Below are 21,664 nucleotides of genomic sequence, written 5' to 3'. Positions count from 1 at the left end.
CAAAAACAATTCTAACCATTCCCCACTGCTTTAGTATAATTAAGTAATAAATGTTCCCCTACTTCCTTGTCACAGGTCACATTGTCCAATTAGTGTTCTGGCATCTCCTTCCAATCTCTGGCCAGCACCTGTTTAGATGACCTTTGTCTTTACAGGATGATTTTAAATAAAGTTTATTTAATAAAGGGTAAATGGGGGGGAGGGGTGTACATAAATCAAAGGGGTAAGGGAATTTATTACATGATATTGCATTCCAAAGTGTATATCTTACATTGTGACAAAAATTCATTGTTTTGATCGTTCATATTTGTATCTTATTACTATCAATAATCCATTTATCTATCTTGTCATGTTAATTAGAACCTATAAGAGTAATAAATGATAGTAAGGATAGTAAAAGGAGTATTTGTAGAAAAGTAAGATTTGTTATTATTTGGTCTGACATTCAAAGCCTCAAACCCCCCCCCCCCAAAAACAACAACAACTGTGTGACAAGCTGAGAAATGAAAAGATGGCTGTGGCAGCCTAGATTCATTTCAAAGTTGACATAGAGGATATTAATAATTAACAACCAACAATATTGTTTGAAGCTTCAAACAATAATGGTGAGGAAGAAAGCTAAAATATATATCTAAAGAAGCCAATGTGGTTAAAAGAGCATCTTTCAAAGTAGTTGAGACTGAAGAAGAATATTAACTGGAAATAGAAGGAAAGGATACTAAGAAAATCTGTGAAGTTTCAGCTGAATGAAGGAATGAGATCAGGAAGGCAAAGAAAAGAAAATGAGCTAAGGCTATCAAGAGATGCACTCTGGATGGCTAAGGCTACTGTATCAAGAGAGGTGGATTTCTTCAAATACATCAACAGCATAAGGAAGGTAGATTGGCGATAAGCTCAGTGCTTATCCTGCTTTTTTTAAAAAAAAGTCTTAAAAGATGACCAGATGAGAAAGCAGAGAAACTCCATTCCTATTTTGCTGTTATCTCTACATTTAAGGAAATGGTGATTTAAGTAACAGAGATTAGGAATAAAGGGGAGGCTTTGAGGCAAAAAGAACCAGGTAAGGGAATTTATAGTTTACTTGAATATCATCAAACTCCTAGACTCCAGTGACATGTATTTTGGAATACTGAAGAAACTGATTGAATGGCTTTTAGGATTTCTATCAATTATTTTTGAGGAATCCTAAAAAAAAACACCCCAGAAATCACAGAGCTGAACAATAGCAAATGAACTCTCTTCAAGAAAGAAGAGAATCCTGGTATAACACAATATTAGAATCTGGGGAGAAGTTTGAGCAGATAATAAAACAGGTCATTTGAAAGCATCTTAAAAAAACAATGCCACAATTATTAGGACTCAGCATTAGTTGTGTCAAAAATAGGTCGTGTTAAATAAGTCTTATTTCTTTGGCAATAGCATTACTAAATAAAGGGAATCTTGTTATTGTTATTTTGGTTATTCAAGTCAAATTTATAGAGACTAAGGGAGCAGACCAGACAAGAATATGAAAGAAATATTACTCAGAAAAGGGAAGCATTCCTTAAATCTTGAGGATGTGACTCAGGAAAAAGTCCCTTGATTTACTGAAGTATATATATAAGAAGGAGGTGAGATAGAGTAAAATCAAACTTGTCAGATTTTGCCAATTAATACTAAACTAAGTAAAGTGTAGACCTGGTTTTACTGTGGAATTGGTTTCCAATGATCCATCTAGAGGGGCTGATAAGTTGGACACTTAATGACTATACAAGTTCGTGCAATTTTCTAGGCTATGTTTTCAGAAGTGGATTGTCTTTATTTTCTTTTGAGTTGTTTTTCAACTTTCCAACCTAAGTATCTAAGAGAATGTCTAGCCCAAAATTAAACATTCCAACATTCGTTGTTGTTTATTTTGATTTTTACCTTAACTTCCCTTAGGTATTTGTAGACCCACTCAAATCTGATGCACAAGCATTATATTTTAATTAATGGTTTTGTGTAGTCATTTGATCATCTGCTTGTTTGTTTATTGCATTTTCTTATTTCTAACTCCACAAGTCAATTAGCAATTGAGAAAATAAAAGGAAATAAAAACTAGCACAATTCAGTCAAGCCTTAATAGAACCTGCAGCCTAGTCTTAAGTGATTAATTGGAAGAAAATAGTATTGATTTTAAATGACTTTAATTTAGAGTGCATGGACTTAAAATAGTTGTTTATAAAGATTAAAGATGTAAGAAAACAAGTTTAGAAGCCCTTAGAATACTTGAGTTAATGGGGCAGATGATCTTTGGTGTCATTTGCAAATCTTCATGAGGCAGTTTCAGTATAGTTGGAATCACTGACAACTAGCTTCATCTTCTCACTTGTGTCCTCACTTAACAGTTGTAATTTGGATCTGCAATGCCATCGCCATGTGATGCAGTGTAAATGTCATGACAGTGCCATTTACAATGGCAATTATAGTTGCTGAGCTCTGGTGGTGCAGTGGTTAGAATGCAGTACTGCAGGCTATTTCTGCTGACTGCCAGCTGCCTGCAATTCGGCAGCTCAAATCTCACCAGGTTCAAGGTTAACTCAGGTTAACTTCTATCCTTCTGAGGTAGGTAAAATGAGGACCCAGATTGCTGGGGGCAATATGCTGATTCTGTAAACTGCTTAGAGATACAACTCAGCAAACGAGATCACTATGCTGGATTTCGTATTTCATCACCAGTCGGGCGCTTCCCAAGCACCTAGGACTGGATGATGTAGCGGTGAATTATGTGTGCAGATCCCAGTAAAGCAGCCTTGGGGGGAAACCGCACACATAATTCGCCGCTACATCATACAGTCCTATTATTATTATTATTATTATTATTATTATTATTATTATTATTAATCACCTACTTACCTACTGATCCATCAAGGCTGTCAGACATCTGAGAACAGAAGAACATTCATAGCAGAAGAGAAGCAAGCACTCCGCAAAACCAGAGTTGCAAATGCTGTGACAATGGTGCCCACGCATATCTGCCCAACATATAGCAGAGTATTTCATACCTTACCAGCCACCTGCAGACACATCACATACAGCCCACAACCTATGAGATGTCAAAATCCTCTTCGAACACGATGGACGATCATCACATCATTTGAAAACAGGAGAACAGACTACTAATTTCTTAAATGTAAGGGTATTTATTTTGACAGACACTATTTACAATACAATCAGCTGACTTGAGTATAAAATAATAAATTTTGAATTTCAGAATGTTTTAATTTACCTCATCTTAGGAACTTTTGCCAAACTGAAATCAGTATCAGATTAGTTAAATAAGTCATGCCTTAAAATTATTATGATATTTTTAGAAGCAATGGAGGCTTAGAGAGATGATTTCTTGTGTGTTTCTTTGCAAAAACTCTTAACAATATCCCCCTTAAATTTATTAGATGTGATCAGGGATGGGCTGCTACCAGGATGGGGGGGGAAACGCAGTGGGGTAGCAAAAATGGAGCTCCATCCCAGACCACCCAATTTGCACTGAAAGATGTTGAAAGAAAATGCAGGGTATCCTGCACAAGCCACGTCCACAATGGTAGTAAAAAATTTGGTAGCCCTTCACTGGATGTGATGTATACTTTTTTGCCTCCTGTCCACCATATTATACTTTGCATTTTTTTCCCTGGCCATAATGAATTTCACAAGAAAACAAAAAACACACGTGCAAGAATTTTGTAGTAAAACATTAATTTTGGATCACAGGTTTTATTGTATGGATTTTGCAACACAACTCATATTACAAACATTATCTGGGAAACATTTACAAGAATAAATAAGATGACTTGCAGTTGTAAAAAAAAGATTACACTTCACTGTAATGTACAGTCAAAAAATATAGCTGATATTCATTGACTTGACATTATGTACCTTCCTTCCTTGTAAACTAGAAAGAAACTCTGAAAGCACAGTGCTAAATTTTCAAATAGAGTGTGTGGTTTTGTGTGTGTGTTTGTATGTATTTTAAATACATGCTTTATCAAACAGCCAACATGTACAAGAGAGTTTAATTTGGTAACATTAAGCATTCAGAGAATACCCTAACCCTATGAATGTAAATAAACTCAACTCTCAGGTAAACAACTAGATAGCTAGCACAGAGTTGGATCAAACTAACACAAATTTACTGCTAGCATGGTATGCTACAAGAACCTAATCCCCAGGTTTACAGGGATAAAATTAGTAGCCAATAATAAAATATTGGCCAATAAAGGAGAATATTTGTAGCTCGGGACTGAAATGCAAGGGTTTTGGTATTCTCTGAGCTTGGTTGCTACTGACTTGCTAGCACTGATGATGTTACCTAGACAGGGTAATGAAGCATTTTGAAGAAAATAATCAAACACAAGACAGCACAAAGGACCCTTCAAATATCTCCAGGCACTATACCTTTGTGGGATGATATTATATTTGTGTCCCCACATAAATACTTTGCTTACCATGTGCTCGTGTATCCTTCCTTCAGCATACAGCCATCTCTCTACCCCACATGATTTATTCTGTGCCTACCCATGTCACTATAGTACATGAATTATAAGACATACAATAAATTAATACAACAAAAGCTGCCAGCTCAAACTGCTGACTACTATAACATGATTTCAGTACAGAACAAGAGAAAAAAGGAAAACAAATGACCTGGAAAAATATTCTTTTGCAAAATGTAACAAAATGACTTTTGGAGAAAGTCATCCAAATTATTTTTTTTCTCCCTCTTTAGCATCACTAAGTGATCTTGCATATACACATTTATGCAACTGACAGCATCAAGTTATAAAAAAGGACATGGCAAAATTTACAAGGCGATTATACAATGACACCTTCTAGTGAGATTTCCAAGTTTTAAAAATTCTAAGTCAAAATACAGTTGGATCTGAAAGGATAATTGGTTAAAAAATGTATTCACCAGAGAGCCCGGCAGAACAGCAAAGGCTGATATTTTAGCAATTCAGCCATATGAGTTTTGCTTCACAGCAACTTATTCGGCAAAATCTTGCTAGAAAACAGTGAAATGTTAGCTTTTTCCTTAGTGATGACACTATTTCATGTAGATCTACATGTCACCAAATAGAGTAAAAGGAACTCCATGACAGCAAACTCCAATAATTTCATTCATTTCCTCAAATCACACTGCCCATCAATAGTATTTCATTTCTTCTAGCACCAGTGTGGACACTTAATTATAATGCTATTGAGATAAAACTAGAATAAATAGCAGAGTAACAGCTAAAATGTAACATTTATTTGGATAGGCAAACAAATTTAAAAAGGAATGCGATAAGGATAGGTTTTCAAACATCTTTGCTGTCTGGAAACCTACAAATACTGACCTTTTTTGTCAGATATTTCTTTATTATAGAGCAATAGTTGTTCTGGTGGCCAAGACACAAAAAGAAATTTATATGACTGACATCTTTTTTGAACAAGTTGAAGAAAAATGATCTTTTGAAAAGGGCAGTCTGGTTGCTTGCAGTGCAAATAAATTTGAGAGAGATTTATTGTTATTATACTAACACTGAGTCTACCTGCCATTTTATTCTCTTAAACAAATTACCTTGGTTTTGTTGTTTTTGTTTTTAATATTTTCTAGACATTAGTCATTGCCTTCCCCCCAAAAGTTGCTAGTTGTTCAATAAAGAGATGTACCTACTGGCTCTGGGTCTACATTTCTTGTGTGTGTATGTGTGTGTGCATATATGAAATGTGCCATCTCAACATACTGTACAAGTGATTGAAAAAAAAAAGATATTTAATATGTTCCAATGTTCTGTAATTTTTAACTGATTAGAATTTGGGGGCTTCTTTGTGTCCTTTATGTTAAATCTCAATACTACAAGAAACATGATTTCAGGAAAGCTAAAATGCTTCAGTTCAAAGCCTATGAAAAATGAAAGAAAGAATAGAATACTATTGTAGCTTAAAATGTGTCCCACTATACAATGCATAATATTTAATTTCATCCAGTGAGGTTTAGCTGTGGAGAAGAGTCGGAGGAAATAAAAGACTTCTCCAGCTTAAGATATTGTTCAACAATGCAGAATTATCACTTTATTCAAAGCCATTGTTGAATGAGATTTAGAGCCTTGAACAGAGGAAAGTAGGATAAACATGATTTGATGGGAACTACAAAAATTGTACAAGTAAATTAGAAGCTATTTTCCCCTGAACATTCCAGTCATATCTGATAGTAAATCTTCCTTAGCTTGAATATAAGAACAGAAAATTTATGTGTAATTTCTATGCACCTAGGAGCATGAAGATATTATTTACATCATGAGACCTTAATTACCATGATGATATGGAAATTGGGGTACTTTCCTTTTCTTTCCTTCTTAAATGCACATTTTGGAATGGCATTACAATGAAGGAGCTAATCATACCATTGCTAGTTACATACGGCTTCTCTCTCCCACAATTGTTTTTTTTTAATTTTTTAGTTTGCATCACAACTAACAAAGTGGAACTTAGTGGTTGCAAATCAATACTGCATTGCTAGAAGCCATTTTAAGAAACCTATTTTTTTATCTTGTCTAGAATTATATTAATGCTTACATCAATATATTCAATCCTTAATGTACCCATAAGAATGAAACAACATGCCCCTTTCGTGAAAGGCTGATAATTGAGTTTATGTACATGTGCTGTGATGCATAATTTGTGTTTTTTCCATAAATTAAGCACAATATCTAAGAAAATCAGTTTTCTGGAAATGGCCTCTTATGAAAGGCAACAAATTTAAAAATGTTGGTTTTTATAAATAAAGTTGTTAGTTGTACTACTGAGTTTGCAAAAATACTAAACTACAATGCCCATTAATAATTATTCAACACCCCTACTGATGTCCAAGTTTCAAAGAATGCATCAACAAAGCATTTTGCCTTTTTAGTGCACAGCTAATGGTCAACATAATTTGTCATCCCCATCTAATTTCACATCAGAGACAGCTTGTTGATATTACTTTAGCAAATTACAACACAATTCTGCCCTAATACCCACATCAAAACAAGTTCATTTTTTCCAATTCAGCTTCTACAAAAAGGCTTTTGGAATATAGTTTTCCTATCAAGAGGTCTGCTTTCTGAGAGTTTACTGTAGATTACAGTATAATTTTAACCATCTGTTTAGCTGAGGTATTATGTATATATTATCAGAAAAAGGTAAGGACATATATGTAAAAGTGAGTGAGTGAGTGATAGATGGTGATCTAAATGTAAACATATGTTTTTCTTGTTGCCCTCAATAAAATAAATTATTTTTTTTACAGAGCTCTGCCATCTCTATATTGAATAACAAGTGGGGCTTATTTCTAAAGAAACATGCATACAATTGCATTATACAGCTTCTCTCATAACGTTGTTATGTGAATATTGCTCCTGAACAACAAGCACGTTCTTTCTGAATTTTTTTTCACACGTTCTTTTTATGAAAAGGGAATTAGTGTAGGGTACACACCCACAAAAATAGCTTAACTATGACAAATAAATGAAATGGGTACAGTCTGCCATTCCTGCTGTTTTCACGTAATTTTTACAATTGTTGTGAAGACTATTATCTGTACTCCATCCCTGCTAAGTGGAGCCTTTGGTGTTATTTTGTAGGATTTTGTATCAACCACTGATTACTGTTTTGATTTAATAGGTTTTGAATTAAGCTGTATTATAGCTTCTCCTTTTATGATGGGATATTAATTGGGTTTGTTAGTTCTTTCAAATAGGCTTCAGCCACCTTGAATTGGATGAGATGTGGGCTAGAACAATTTTAAAATTTACAATACAAAAAACTTTCCTGTTGCAATGTAACAAAATCTAGGACAAAATGTAACTGTAATGACAATGTACTTTACTCCCACATATCCTTCTTTTCACTCTCACGTATAGTATTGGAAATAAGAGTTCAAAACCTGTATGTTTCCAACATGTTAAATCATTTTTCTCTCTCTTCCTCTCTATTTCCCTAATTTTCTTTTACAGCCTATACATAACCTACATACATTTTGATTCAGAATGTTGTTTTGTGGCAGTGGCACTGATTCAGTACATCAGATTCCCACTTGTTCTACTCCCGCAAATATTAAGCCAATGGAGAATCTTTTACCTTTCATATGCATGCATTGCACACAGAGAAACCATTAGTAAACAGGAAAAGGTAGCTCATGCACAACAGAGTTCCATTTTCACCTTCTTCCACCAGGCTTTATTCTAGCATCTTTACATTTATTTAAATATAAATGGAGATTTTACCGGATTCCTCTATTTAATTACAACATTGTCATGGTACAACATCTTTGCTGTTCAACATGCCTTAACCTTTCTCATAAGAATAATTTCACTATATTCGAGCAAGATTTAATTTAGATTATGACATTCCCCAAATGGACATTTGTCATGTTGGAACTCTTTTACAAAGATGTGGCACCTAGAAGGCACCTTTTCATAAGTCCAAGAGCATCTCTGCTGCCATGAAACAGGGAAGCCCGATACTTAAATAGTACAAATCCTAGATGCACAGTTTGCATTAACTAAAAATTAGTGCAGAGAAGAGCAATGAAGATTATTAGAGGACTCTATGCTAAAACATATGATCAACGGTTGCAGGAATTCGGTATGTCTAGTTTAGTCAAAAGAAGGAGCAGAAGTGACATAACAGCAGTATTCCAATATTTGACGGGTGAGGTGATGGTCAACCTAATATCCCCTGAAGACAGGATAGGAAGCAATGGATGAAAAACAATCAAGGAAAGAACCAACTAACACTAAGGAGAAATTTTCTGACAATTGGAGAGTAATTAATCAGTGCAACAACTTGCCTTCAGAAATTGTAGGGGCTCCAACACTGGGGGGTTTTCAGAAGAGATTGGACAATCATTTGTCTAAAATGGTGTAGGATTTCCAATTCTGTTATTCTATTATTCCATTAAAGTAGCAATAAAGGTTCTTCAGTAATCAAGATTATCTGAAATGAAAATTCTGCCACATACAAGTAGCAGCCTTGCTTGAATTTAAGTACCCTTTGTCATTGAAGCATTTCAGATTTCCTTGAGAACTTCAGATACCACCAGTTTTATAGCTACTTCTCATTTATTTATTTGCACATTTAGAGCAGAAATTCTTTTATCGTGCTTTAATAGTTTTATCCTGCTGGGGAACTTGCAAAATATATGTCTGGAGAACAAAAAGGATTATTAATTAAAGGTGCCTATTAAATTATAATGTTTTGTAGGTATTGCTGCTTTGCCCTTTTATTTTTACAAGTGGAAATTAACATTGTATTTCAAATGTCAAAAATCAATGCATGTAATACCTGATTGCCTGGTTATTAATGAAACAACTAGAAGGTAGAATCATACCAGCAGAAATATTTTAAAGGAAAAGCATCCTTCTTACTGACCCAATGAAAATAAGTAAAGTAAAATAGGACATTTTTGCTAAAGATTTGATTTTTTAAAAACATAATAAATATTTACACATAGTAGCCACAAAAAAACCTCAAGCCCATTTCTAAATGACAACTTTTGTTATGCATGTGTTTATGTGTAAATGTGTAATATATGTACACAAACATGTATACATATACATATATTGGGAACAGGAATAGTTTTGACATAATGTTTTTCAATAGATAATGTGGGGCAGAAGGAGGATTAAACCCAATTTATGTTTATCCCTGTCTATACTAGAATCCTATAAAATCATACGGAGAACAAAAAAGTGATGAAGTTAGCAGAGTTGACAAAATTGACTGCTTTAATTAGAGAAAATAATATATTCAGTTTTGTTTTTTCTTGGGAACTGCTTCTGGACTTCGTTCTTGAGACAGAAAAAAAGAACTTTTGACTTTCAGTTTTGCTAATCGACTTGGCTTGTTATTATAGAAATGGGTAGTACTTGGTAAGTTCATAAAGTAAAAAAGTTGAGACTGTAATTCTATTTTGTACTTTATTGTGCTAAACAAAGTTAAAAGTTAATGCTTTTTTTCTTTTCCTCTTCGCTCTACATCTCTATTTCCTCCATTATTTTCCATACAACTATCCTATTATCTTTATTTTCTTTCTTTTTTTAAAAAGTACTGTATATAAAGAGGTAGTGAAATATCCATGTAGGGATTACAAGAAAATGTGTTCCAATCTGTTTTCATTGTTAGCCAACTAACTAATCAAAACACTCTTCTCTCCCATAATTATTAGCTGTTTTTGAACTAAGATTTGGCATATGTCGCTTCCAGGCTTTCATGGCTGAATCCTTTTTTTCCTGTTTTAAATTTTAACTTCCATTTGCTTTTGTCTTGTTTTGCATTGTGCACCCAGAAGGTGCCTACCAATTATTCTGCCTTCTTTATGTGAGATACTTGATCTGCCCCATTTGAAATGGACGTCTCTCACTTCTCTACTTCCAACTATGTATAACCAAATATGTTTCTTGACTTTCAAATGAAGAATGAGACTAAGTGACTGCCTACATCAATCAATTATAGTCTGCCTATTGTAAAAAAATAATAATAATGTTGCTTTCAATTGACCTCAATCTTTGGTCACTACATTGTCATTGTGTGTTTGCAAGAAACCTTTTTTCTAAATTATAGCCTTAAAATTTCTTTATAGACTCACAAAAATACTATCCAGATCTGACCTTGTCTAGTCTTTTAGAATCACCCAAGATCAGCTATGTACACTCATATGAGATTTAAAAAAAAATCATAGGTGTTAGTAGCCTTGTAACAACATCAGTTTAATGAATGATCAGTGAGAAATATATTTCTATTTCTGCAGATAAGTGCTCTAAATATGTAATGTGAGCATTTGTAAGGAAAGACATCTATGGTAGTGATCAAAGTGTTAAATTTATTTTTTTGAGTAGAGTTTAGCTAACTGTTTGTTCTTTTGCATTAGTCTAAGGGCACAAGAACCACTATATGTTATGTATACAATATAATATGTAGTTGGTTCCCCAAATTGGGGATGGTATGAACACACATTTAAGAAAGTTACTGAGAAATGTAACAGCTAAAAATAGCATTATGAACTAATTTTATTTGTCACATGCCAAGTTTAAACCTTCACTTTCTTTGCAGACTTCTTATCTGAGAGAAGTGTATGATTGCATTAATTCTATGCTTGAGGCTCTTTTTTCTTTTTTAAGCAGAATGGCTAAATTAAGGATAGCTAAATGTTTAAAAATACTGCTACATGATTTCAAAAAGTGACAGTTTCATAATAAAACAAAATCTAGTGATTTCATATTATTCAACTTCTACATTGTTCTACCATTTCAATGTACAGTTGTTGATTTGAGGCAGAGAAAATGATGGTCTTGTGTTCGTTTTATTAAAAAAATGTTTTCTTAACATTTAATAGAAACTGATCCCCTTTCCTATAATGCACACCAAATCTTTCTTCTCAAAGATGAAACATTTGTGATTTTGAAAATGAGGGCATAAATTGTTGGCTAGCTTCTTTTACAAAATTAATTTTAAAAAAATATTGTTCCAGCAGTAGTTAAGAGGCAAGAGAGTAAGTTTATCATGTATCATAAATAACAGTACTTTTAAGAAAAAAAAAATTCATATCTCTTCTTTCATTTGACATTTGAAGGCCTGTCATTATGTCCGTTGTTTGGGTAGTGTGGTTGGTCAGCCTAACTTGTAAACTCATATATGTTAACATCTTACATATAAATGCAATTCATCAGAAGGTGGGAAATTGCAATCACCCATTCCTATATGATCAGGATATTTTAGAACCCTGCTTTCTCCCACATCGTTTAATGAGGTATGTAACAAGTCCATCAACTGTACTATTTCATATAACAGATCAGATCTTGACTGGGTGTCAAACTGGGCCAGATAGGTCATATGCAGGCCATGCCCACCCCAGCTCTGAGAAGGGAAAAACATAGCAAAACTTGATGGCAACATGGCACTGCGAGTTTGAAACCCATGGTGCAGGTGGTAGAATAATCTCCAATTACATACTGTATTTTAAGCCCATCCTTCAATTGCCCCCTTTTGTAAATATACACTGCACACAACCAAATACTTATGAAAAAACAAAATTAACTTCATCACCAAGCAAAGGAACAATAATTTGAAGCATGAAGATAATTTCAGGGTGACCTCGATGTACTTTGCTGGGAGGTGCAATTTTACAGAGTTGCTTCACCAGCACTGCAGCTGATAGGAACCATTAAGATTTAGCCAATCCATGCAGAACATTCAAAATCTAGTAGCATTGTGTATTAATCAAGGCAGAAAATTAACTGGCAGCTTCTTCATTCCATAGCCTGTTTTTAAGACAATAAGAGCTGACAGAAAAACCACACATTTATGATGGTGGTTTTTTCATCTGAAAAACTTAACACAAAGGCTTGCTCTTTTGAAAGCCAAACATGTGTTTAATGAAGCTTCCCTTTAAAGCAAATTGACTTATATAGGATTTTTTTTTTTTTTTAAATGAGGATTTGTAGAAACACAGAAAGTGGAGCAGATATTTTACCACACACACAAACACACACACACACTCCTGTTTGCATCAAGAGAGGGGGAAAAAAGACACATCCAAAATGATAGGGAGAAGCAGTCAGAAGGGATTAGAAAGCAGAATGTTCCACCCTGCCTCTTGCTTTGCCATAGTGAGTTGCTTAAAAGGCAAAAATGTTCTAAAAACAGATGGCAGCAGATCTCTCCTCCGGCACTCAGCTCTGACCTGGTTTCTCATTCAAGGATGAAGAGCTATATATGCTTTAGCCCATTACTCCTCTGAAGTAAAGTGGGGAACCAATGTCCTTCAAACATCAAAGCTTTAGGCATCCTTTAGCTCCCTGCCCTGATGAGCTAAAATGAACTTAAGTATTCCAATGCAACCTCATATACAAATTTATATTGTTCCTGAAAGAGATAGAAAAAGAACACGGTGATAAATTAAAATAATATTCAGATGACTCATTCTTTCAACCCACTCTAACATCTCATTTAGACTCCCAAATCTCCCAAAATACAGGGTTCCAAATTTGTATTCGGTGCTCCATGTGACTCTTAGAATATTATTGTTCCATTTCATCAAATTGCTAAGGCAGAAGAATATGGGCAATATTACAAATAGCAATTTAGATTACGACACTATCAACTTGAAATGTCTTTGACATTCACATCAAATAAATGCATCATTTTAAAAAAATCAAATGCAAAAAAGCGATTTTTTTTTAAAAAAAGACAAATGCATATGGGCCTATCGTAGAAACTGTACTTCCTCTGCTCTTCTAAAGTTGAAATGTTAGAAAACTAAATATAATTCCCAAGGAAGAAGTTTTAATAAATTGAGATTGATCTAGGAGATTCATATATTTAATGGATAACTTTCTGTAAAAGTGGAGCACTTCAAAAGTGCTTTTCCTACAGTTCATTGAAGCTTAAATATATTTGGACAACTTAGTATCTGTAGAAGTAGTTTCTCAAAAATTCCCTCTAAGTCAGAGATTCCCAAACTTCCTCAGTTCATAGCATTGTGAAGTACTTTAGTATGTCAGTAATTTTTCATGGAATGCCATTGTACCATTAGAGTGCCAGTGAACGATTGGGAATCACATCGGGGTGGGTTCTGGATCCTTTTCCAGCTGGTTCGCTCAGGTTCACATTGTGTGCGTGCCGGCAGCAATAAAAATATTAGCTTTTCTGAATTCACAGAAGCAAAATCCAAGATGGTGGCACCCAGGGAGAAACCGACTTAATCGGCTCTGTGATGTTACGGCCAATACTACTAATGGTTCTAAAGAACTGGTTAGAACCAATAGGAATCCGCCTCTGAATCACACATTTCAAGCTGTAAGTTATTTAAAGCTTTAAAGATTAACCCAGTATAGTATCCTTGTGCTTACAAAATCAAACTCCAGTACAGATTTTTAGTATTATCAACATATGATCCAGTATCTTACATTGATATCCCAATTTGACTGAGTTGGGTCTTGAGATTAACAGAGTAACAGAGTTGGGAAGTCCAACACCCTGCCCAAGCAGGAGACCCTACATCTGCCTACACCGAGGATCTTTTACAGGGTACCCTCACTTGAGCAATAATTTAGTTGCAATATATGTATATGTGTCCATGTGTTGTGGTTCAGTCTGGGACCCCTCCGGGAATGGCTGACCTTCTGTCGGTTTCCAGCTCAGAGGGAGAGGCTGAGGAACAGGAGGTGCAGACTGACGAAGAGGAGGAATCCCAGGCTGAAGAAGAGGGACAGCCGGGGTCCCACCAGGGGGAGCTCTCCCCAGCAGGCAGCCTGGATTCCTTGGGGGAAAGTGCTCAAGACATCATGGATGTGCGACGGGGGAGAGCTAATCAGAGACGGACTCAATTGGCTAAGTATTTCCAGCATTGGAGGTCACAGCTGGGTTTGGGTGTGGTGCTCTTGGGAAGGGATAGGGGGCGGACCCACCCTTCCTGGCTTGTGGAGTTTTATCTTGGAGATTCGTGAGACCTGTCTGTGAACTTTGGTGGCTTACAATCCTGGTTTGTGCCTTGGACTATTGAAACCTTGGGGGGGGGGGGTGCCAGCAAGAAGCTTGTGGTATTGACTGGACATCAGGACCCTGCTGTAACGTATTATAGCTTGTCTGTTGTGAAGACAGGTTTTCCTTTGTGCTTATTTTTTCCAGCTATAAAATACTTTTGGCTTTTACCAGAGTGTCTGGCTGTTTTTTCAGTTGGTGTTGAGGTCTGGGAAAACCCAGACAGAACACCATGTAAGAAACTTTCTATATTATTTGCTAGTTACCTTATTCTTACTGAAATTAATGGATATAGTCCAACTATGATTAAGTAATTCAAGAGTGAGGGGAAGGGGGAAATTCACAAGCAACAAATGGACATGTTTTCTTTAAAAAGCTGGGATAAAGGGTGCCCAATATATACAGGGTGCATTCCAAATGTAATGCAATTATTATTTTTTAAAGTAATTTATTGAACAGATTTGCACAAACACTTAAAATTCTTCAAAGTACTGTACTTGGGCCTCTACAGATTTTTTCCTGCGACTCTGCCATGACCAGTATGCGCCCTAGAAGACGTCTTCGGGGACCTCTTGCAAGGTCTTCGTCATGCCTGATTGGATCTCTTCTATGGATGAAAAACACACCTTGCCACAACACGCTACAAGTCCGCGAGTTCCTGGCCAAACACCAGGTGCCAACGCTGATATAATCCTGATGTCACCCCAACAGACTTCTTTTTGTTCCCAGCCCTGAAAGGAACCTGTTTTTCATCCATAGAAGAGATCCAATCAGCCGTGACAAAGATCTTGCAAGAGGTCCCCGAAGACGTCTTCCGGGGCGTGTACCGGTCATGGCAGAGTTGCTGGAAAAAATGTGTACAGGCCCAAGGACAGTACTTTGATGAATTTTAAGTGTCTGTGCAAATCTGTTCAATAAATTACTTTAAAAAATAATTGCCATGCCACTTTTGGAACGCACCCTGTATGTATGGGTTTTTTTTCATGTTTCTAGTTTTGTTTCTTTTTTACCCTTAAATGGACAGGTAAGCAGTATTGTATTAGGTTTATTAACTAAATAAACACAGCACATAAATTACCACTGGACATAATCTTAGAATGTAGAATATATTATTTAAAATCTCAACAAGCAAACACATAAATACCACCCTCAAAGATATATATGTCTTTGGGCAGCAATGGGCTACGAGCCTGAACGCTAAATTGCGCTCACCGCCATGGCTCATGGGGCAGTGTGTCTATTGTGTGCAAACTTGCCCATAGATTCAACTTATCTCACATCATTTTTCTCTATACAGGAGAGAAAACATCAAAGATCACATGTAGAACACTGAAAGTTTATATTTTGCACCCAGAGTTTAAAAACAATTCTGAACTGAGTTTCACAGACTTTGAGTAAGTAGACTGGAAATCTTTCAAAGCAATTCTTAAAACAGCCCCACTTTTCATTCAGGCTCACCTGGAAGCTTAAAAAGCTCTATAGAATAATAGAGAAGTGCTTTACTTCTACAAGGTTAAAAAAAGCCATCTTCTCAATTATTGTCAAAGTGTGCAAAATCCCGTTTTGTTTAGGGATTTCTGAATAGTGAATTAAATGGATTTTATTTTAATAGGTTTTCTTAGCTATGGAGGGATGCTGTTTGCCTACCTTTCAAAACAAAAGCAATTGAAATGTACTTTAAAACAAGTGTTCCTTAGGAGTTTTCTAAGTACATAACACAGCTTTTTCTATTTTCTGAATAATACATCAAATTCAAAACGGAAGCTTAGAAACAAAAAGAGACTGAATATTTTATTTCAAGGAACAAGATGCAATCAACCTATTATGCTTACCAATGTCTCCACCATGTTGGACTTGTTGTTCCGTAAGGTTTTCACTATGTGAAAGACATCAATGATATTTTGCTGCTGGATCATTTCACACACACTACATATGGCACAGAAGGTGCCACTGCGGCCACCACCATTCCTAACATAAACAATAAGAGCTAGTTTAGGAAATTAAATTTGTTCATAACAGAAGAGTTCTTCAAGAAAATCTAAGAAATCTACCCAAATGCAAGACTACCATATATACAATTTACTTGCATGAATGTTTTTTTTAATAAAAATAGTTCAATGACATTAAATTCAGAACAGAAACAGCAGACATAGTAGCATTCTAATTTTTCTTGTTGTGATACACAATATAAGTTCTATCATATCATATTTCATACCAAGTATTAATGTGTGATACTTCTGGACCATAGAATTGATTAGAATAGGTTACCATCAATATTTGGCATCCTTGGGTAACTGTAACTTTCATTTTCTTTTGCTGGCTAAAGGCTTCTGTCAGGTCCTCCATTCTGGAGGGAAAATACTGACTTATGATTGGCTAGACAGTCTGGCAGTTCCCTATAAAAGGGCTGGCTGTCAGACAGAGCCTTTGCTTGGTTGCAAATAGTTGACAAATAAAGAGCTGTTGTTTTGGAGCCATTTCTGTCTGCCTCTTCCAGTCACCCTTTCTAACACATCCATCTGACATCACAACATAAATATTGTCAGACTTATGAATGGAGAAGGGGAGTACCTTAAAATGACAATTGAACCACAGTCATTGACAGCCAGGCTTAATGATAACAAACAAACACAATATATTGGGAGACTGCAATTGATCCAAAATGCAGCCGCGCAAGCTGCCATGGGCCTTCCCAGATATGCCCATGTTTTGCCATCACTCCGCAAGCTGCATTGGTTGCCAACTAGTGTCCGAACACAATTCAAAGTGTTGGTGTTGACCTTACATGGCTTTAAAGGACCTGATTACCTATGGGACTGTCTCTTACCTCATGTATCCCATCGACCAGTTAGGGCCTACATGGTTGGCCTTCTCGAGGCCCTGTCAGCTAGATGATGCTGGCTGTTGGGTTCTAGGGGAAGGGACTTCTCTGTAGTTGCCCCTGCCCTCTGGAATCAAGATCCGTACTATTCCCACTCTACTGGCCTTTTGGAAGAGCTTAAAAACACGTCTATGCCAGTAGGCATGGGGGCTGCTGAACTTAATTACTTTATGTCAGCCTCTATTATTGTTTGACTGTTGAAGATATGACAGAGTTGTATGAGGTGGGCTGTCTGTGATATGTTTTAAGTTAAAGGGTTTTTTAATAGTGATGTTTTATAGTGTTGTTTTATTTAATTTCAGTTTCTTCCATTGTTATGTATCAATATGTTGTAAGCTGCCCTGAGTCTCAGGAGAAGGACAGCCTAGAAATAGAATGAATGAATGAATGAATGAATGAATGAATGAATGAATGGATGGATGAATGGATGGATGGATGGATGAATGGATGGATTTTTAGGTCTACAGTACTATAATGCTATATGAAGCAGACATTTGGATCTTCAGGTTTCCTTTAATTATGTGTATCAAACAGTACAGGGGAATCCATCAAAGTGACCAAGTTTGCAATGCTTCTCCTTCTTTTCAGACAGGCAATCTAGACTTAACACAGAAAACAAGGACGAAGAAATGCTTACAGGCAATGAACCACAGTCCGTCCATCTCGCCCATCATATTGCTCCTGCCACTTTTCCAACCGCCTGACCACTTTCAAGAGAGAGCGCTTAGAAGGAGGAGTGTCTCTATATGCTGGCCAGCCAATATACTGCAAATGTTGAACAATACGGTACCCATCTTGCGGCTAAAGAAAAGAATGCAGAATGGTTGAATACTGAAAAGGAAGGTATGGATGCTTTTATATACCCCCAGAAGAACATGTGTTATAATCTAAGAACTTTGAAAGAAGATTTCTCATTCATTTTGGTTGCAGGAATTGGGGAATATTTTCAGAAGCATTTATCTCAGCTGGGTTTTTATTGAGCATACATTTTAGAATATTATTCAGTAATAGCAGAAAAATTAAGGAAACACTTTTCCTGCTTCAGAGTGGAAACCAATGATGCCATGTTAAGTAAGCCTTTTGTAAGCATCATCTACAAATATACCACATAGACTCAGTTACTAGTAATTAGCAAAACTGTAAATTCCCTCTTGAATGTGATGAGCACATTTGGGGATTCTAGAATAAAAAAGTTCTTTTCTTTTAAAAGTGGAAGAGAAAAATCATTTTTAATTAACATACAATAATGGTGTTCGGCTAATTACTTCAAAAGATTGAATATCAAGGGCATATTTAGCATTGACACTGCAATTATTTTCTAAAACCATTATGAAGAAAATTGTAGCTGATAAATAGTCTGACTCTTCTGTCTACCTTTGCAGGCACCATTATACTTACAAGTGGTAGGTTAAAGGGGATATTTAATGCCATATCTGTTATTAGACCAATTGTTTTCATTGTCTTTTAGCAGAATATAAATAGGGGAATGAAAGAGGGATGGCCAAATGAGATATGTTGAAAGTATGTTAGCTTTTTTCTTTTATTTATACAGGTAGTTCTCAACAACAGTTCATTTAATAACAGTTCAAAGTTACAACAGCACTGAAAAAAAAGTGATTTATTATTGTTTTTTCACATGATCTTTTTCCCCCCCAAATCTTTTTATTGTTTTATAGATACATATATCACAAGTTGTTTATTCAATTTACAGATCTTATCCAGCTTTTTTTTTTAACCTGTTACAGTTGTTATATAAATAATATTGTCTTAATACTATGCAATATCAAACAAGATAAGAACATTCAGATGGTATTTTTAATTTTTTGGGGTTTGTACTGCTATTTTGTAAAAAGTTATATAAATATTTTCTTTTGAATCCATTCGTGCCAATTGCTCCACATATGTTTGGATTCGTTAATTCTGTTTGTCATCTCGTCCATTTCTGCACATGTATATATCTTGTCTATTATTAAATTTACATTGGGAGTCTGATCATTCCTCCATGTTTGCGCTATGGCGATTCTTGTCGCTGTGTTTATGTGAGTCAATAGGAACAGAGTTTGTTTAGAGTATGATCTTTTCCAAATTCCGAGAAGCATGCCCTCGGGAGAGTATTCTATTTCCTCCTTTGTAATTTCCTTTAACCATTTGTGAATTGTTTCCCAGGTTTTTTGAATTTTAGGGCAGGACCACCACATATGGAAGAAAGTACCTTTTTCTTTATTACATTTCCAGCATATGTTTTGTAGTGCTGGGTAAATTTTGGCTAATCTCGCCAGTGGTAAATACCACCTGATCTTTGCAGAATCACCATGGTTCATATCTATGGCCATTGTAGTGTCCCAAGGTCATGTGATCACTTTTTGTGACCTTCTGACCAGTAAAATCAATAGAAAAACCAGATTTACTTAACAGCCATGTTAATAACATAACCACTGCAGTGATTTATTTAACAACTGTGACAATAAATGTAAAATGGGGGAAAACTCACTAAACAAATGTCTCACTTAACAGCAGAAATTTTGGACTCAATTGTCGTAAATTGAGGAATACCTGTATTAGCTGACTGCCCATATAAGAGGAAGCTATGTACAATTGCCAATGATTACTAATATTTACGATGATATATTCTTGAGTGTATAATCCTAGGTTGGATATTTCCTTAGCCTTTCTCTTTTTAAAAAATATTTTTACTGAACAATTTTAAAAACATTTAAATACAAATATACATATATACAAAACCAACATTCAAAAGACATCAAATCACATAACAAACTATAACAAAACCTAAATAATTAATATTAATATTCATTTAGCCTCATTGCATATCAATATAACTTCTGTGTATCTATATTGCTTTTTCATTAACTTATCTATACTCACATATTTCTTAAACGCCAAGCTATTACAATTTTCTCTACCTTTTAATATCCTGTATAAATATATCTATCTTTCCTGTATAAGTATATCTACCTTAGACAGGCTTAAATAGCAGACTGTCTATTTAGGTCTGGTTTTGTGTTCCAACCAATTGTACCAATTATTTTATATTGTATAGAATTCTGTTTCCTATTTATCATGTATTTCCATGGTTAATTTATTCATTTCTGCACACTCTAGTATTTTTTGTTATTATCACTGAGCTCGAAGGGACTGTTGCTGCTTTCCAGTGTTGAGGATAGATGATTCTAGCTGCAGTTATTAAATGTAATATAAGGAAATGATTGTTGTTACTTACTTACTTACTTACTTACTTACTTACTTACTTACTTACTTACTTACTTACTTACTTACTTACTTCTTAATTTATTAGATTTGTATGCCGCCCCACTCGGTAGACTCAAGGCGGCTCACAGCAACAATAAAACAATATACAACAAATCTAATAATTTAAAAAACATTAAAAACCCCATTATTAAAAGCAAACATACACACAACCATACCATGCATAAACTGTATAGGCATAATACCATGCATAAATTGTATATCCTGATATAATATAATATAATATAATATAATATAATATAATATAATATAATATAATATAATATAATATAATATAATATAATATAATATAATATAATATAATATAATATAATAATATATTATATTATATTATATTATATTATACTATACTATACTATACTATATTATATTATATTATATTATATTATATTATATTATATTAATCAGGATCCTGATATAATACATATATATTATATCCTGATATAATCTAAACTATTATCTCAAGGCATCCTAATAAATATATACAGAAAGAATACTGACAGAAAATTATTTGACTTCTATTTACCCTTGCCATGTTGCAGATCCGAAATATACGATTAATAATATCCTCATCTATGTCAGCAGAAACAAATTCCACTTGGATTGGCCCATAACAGCAAGATGTCTTCTCTGGCCAGTACTGCATACAAAGCTGATCAAAGCAAAAGGAAAACAAACACAAATCAGAAGGGAATAAAGGAGAAATGAAAAACACAGATTTTCACACAAAATCTTAGAATGTTCATTTCTATTAAAAGACACCTTGAACATGCTCTGTACACAACATAAAATATTAAGGACAAACACAGAGGAAATCATTCTCCTGATCCCCAGTCTCGATTTTGCAAATTATTGTTCACATTTATATTTCACTAGCCTAAACTTAAGCTTCATGATAGGAATTATTATCAGAGCTGGCCAAACTATTTATTAAAGGAATCAGATTAATGCATTTATCCATGTTGTCAACCCTGATCTGGT

General features: G+C 34.9%; 1 protein-coding gene across 2 annotated transcripts in view; it reads right to left on the bottom strand.

The window, feature by feature from the left end:
• Positions 1-12,386: 12,386 nt before the first annotated feature.
• The window catches only part of PTPRT (protein tyrosine phosphatase receptor type T), a 678,043-nt gene continuing 668,765 nt past the window's right edge, over positions 12,387-21,664 (bottom strand). For both annotated transcript variants that reach the window (XM_070744761.1, XM_070744762.1), the window contains exons 29-32: positions 21,210-21,335; positions 18,036-18,199; positions 16,350-16,485; positions 12,387-12,900 (exon numbers count right to left, since the gene is read on the bottom strand). In XM_070744761.1, the coding sequence (XP_070600862.1) occupies positions 12,847-12,900; positions 16,350-16,485; positions 18,036-18,199; positions 21,210-21,335 (480 nt within the window). In that variant the 3' untranslated portion in view covers positions 12,387-12,846. The remainder of the gene's footprint in view (positions 12,901-16,349; positions 16,486-18,035; positions 18,200-21,209; positions 21,336-21,664) is intronic.

The sequence above is a fragment of the Erythrolamprus reginae genome, chromosome 3 (genome assembly GCF_031021105.1).
Source record: "Erythrolamprus reginae isolate rEryReg1 chromosome 3, rEryReg1.hap1, whole genome shotgun sequence".
NCBI classification, from domain to species: domain Eukaryota; kingdom Metazoa; phylum Chordata; class Lepidosauria; order Squamata; family Dipsadidae; genus Erythrolamprus; species Erythrolamprus reginae.
The sequence above is the reverse complement of the archived record's forward strand: the minus strand, read 5'-3'. Positions and strand labels throughout refer to the sequence as shown.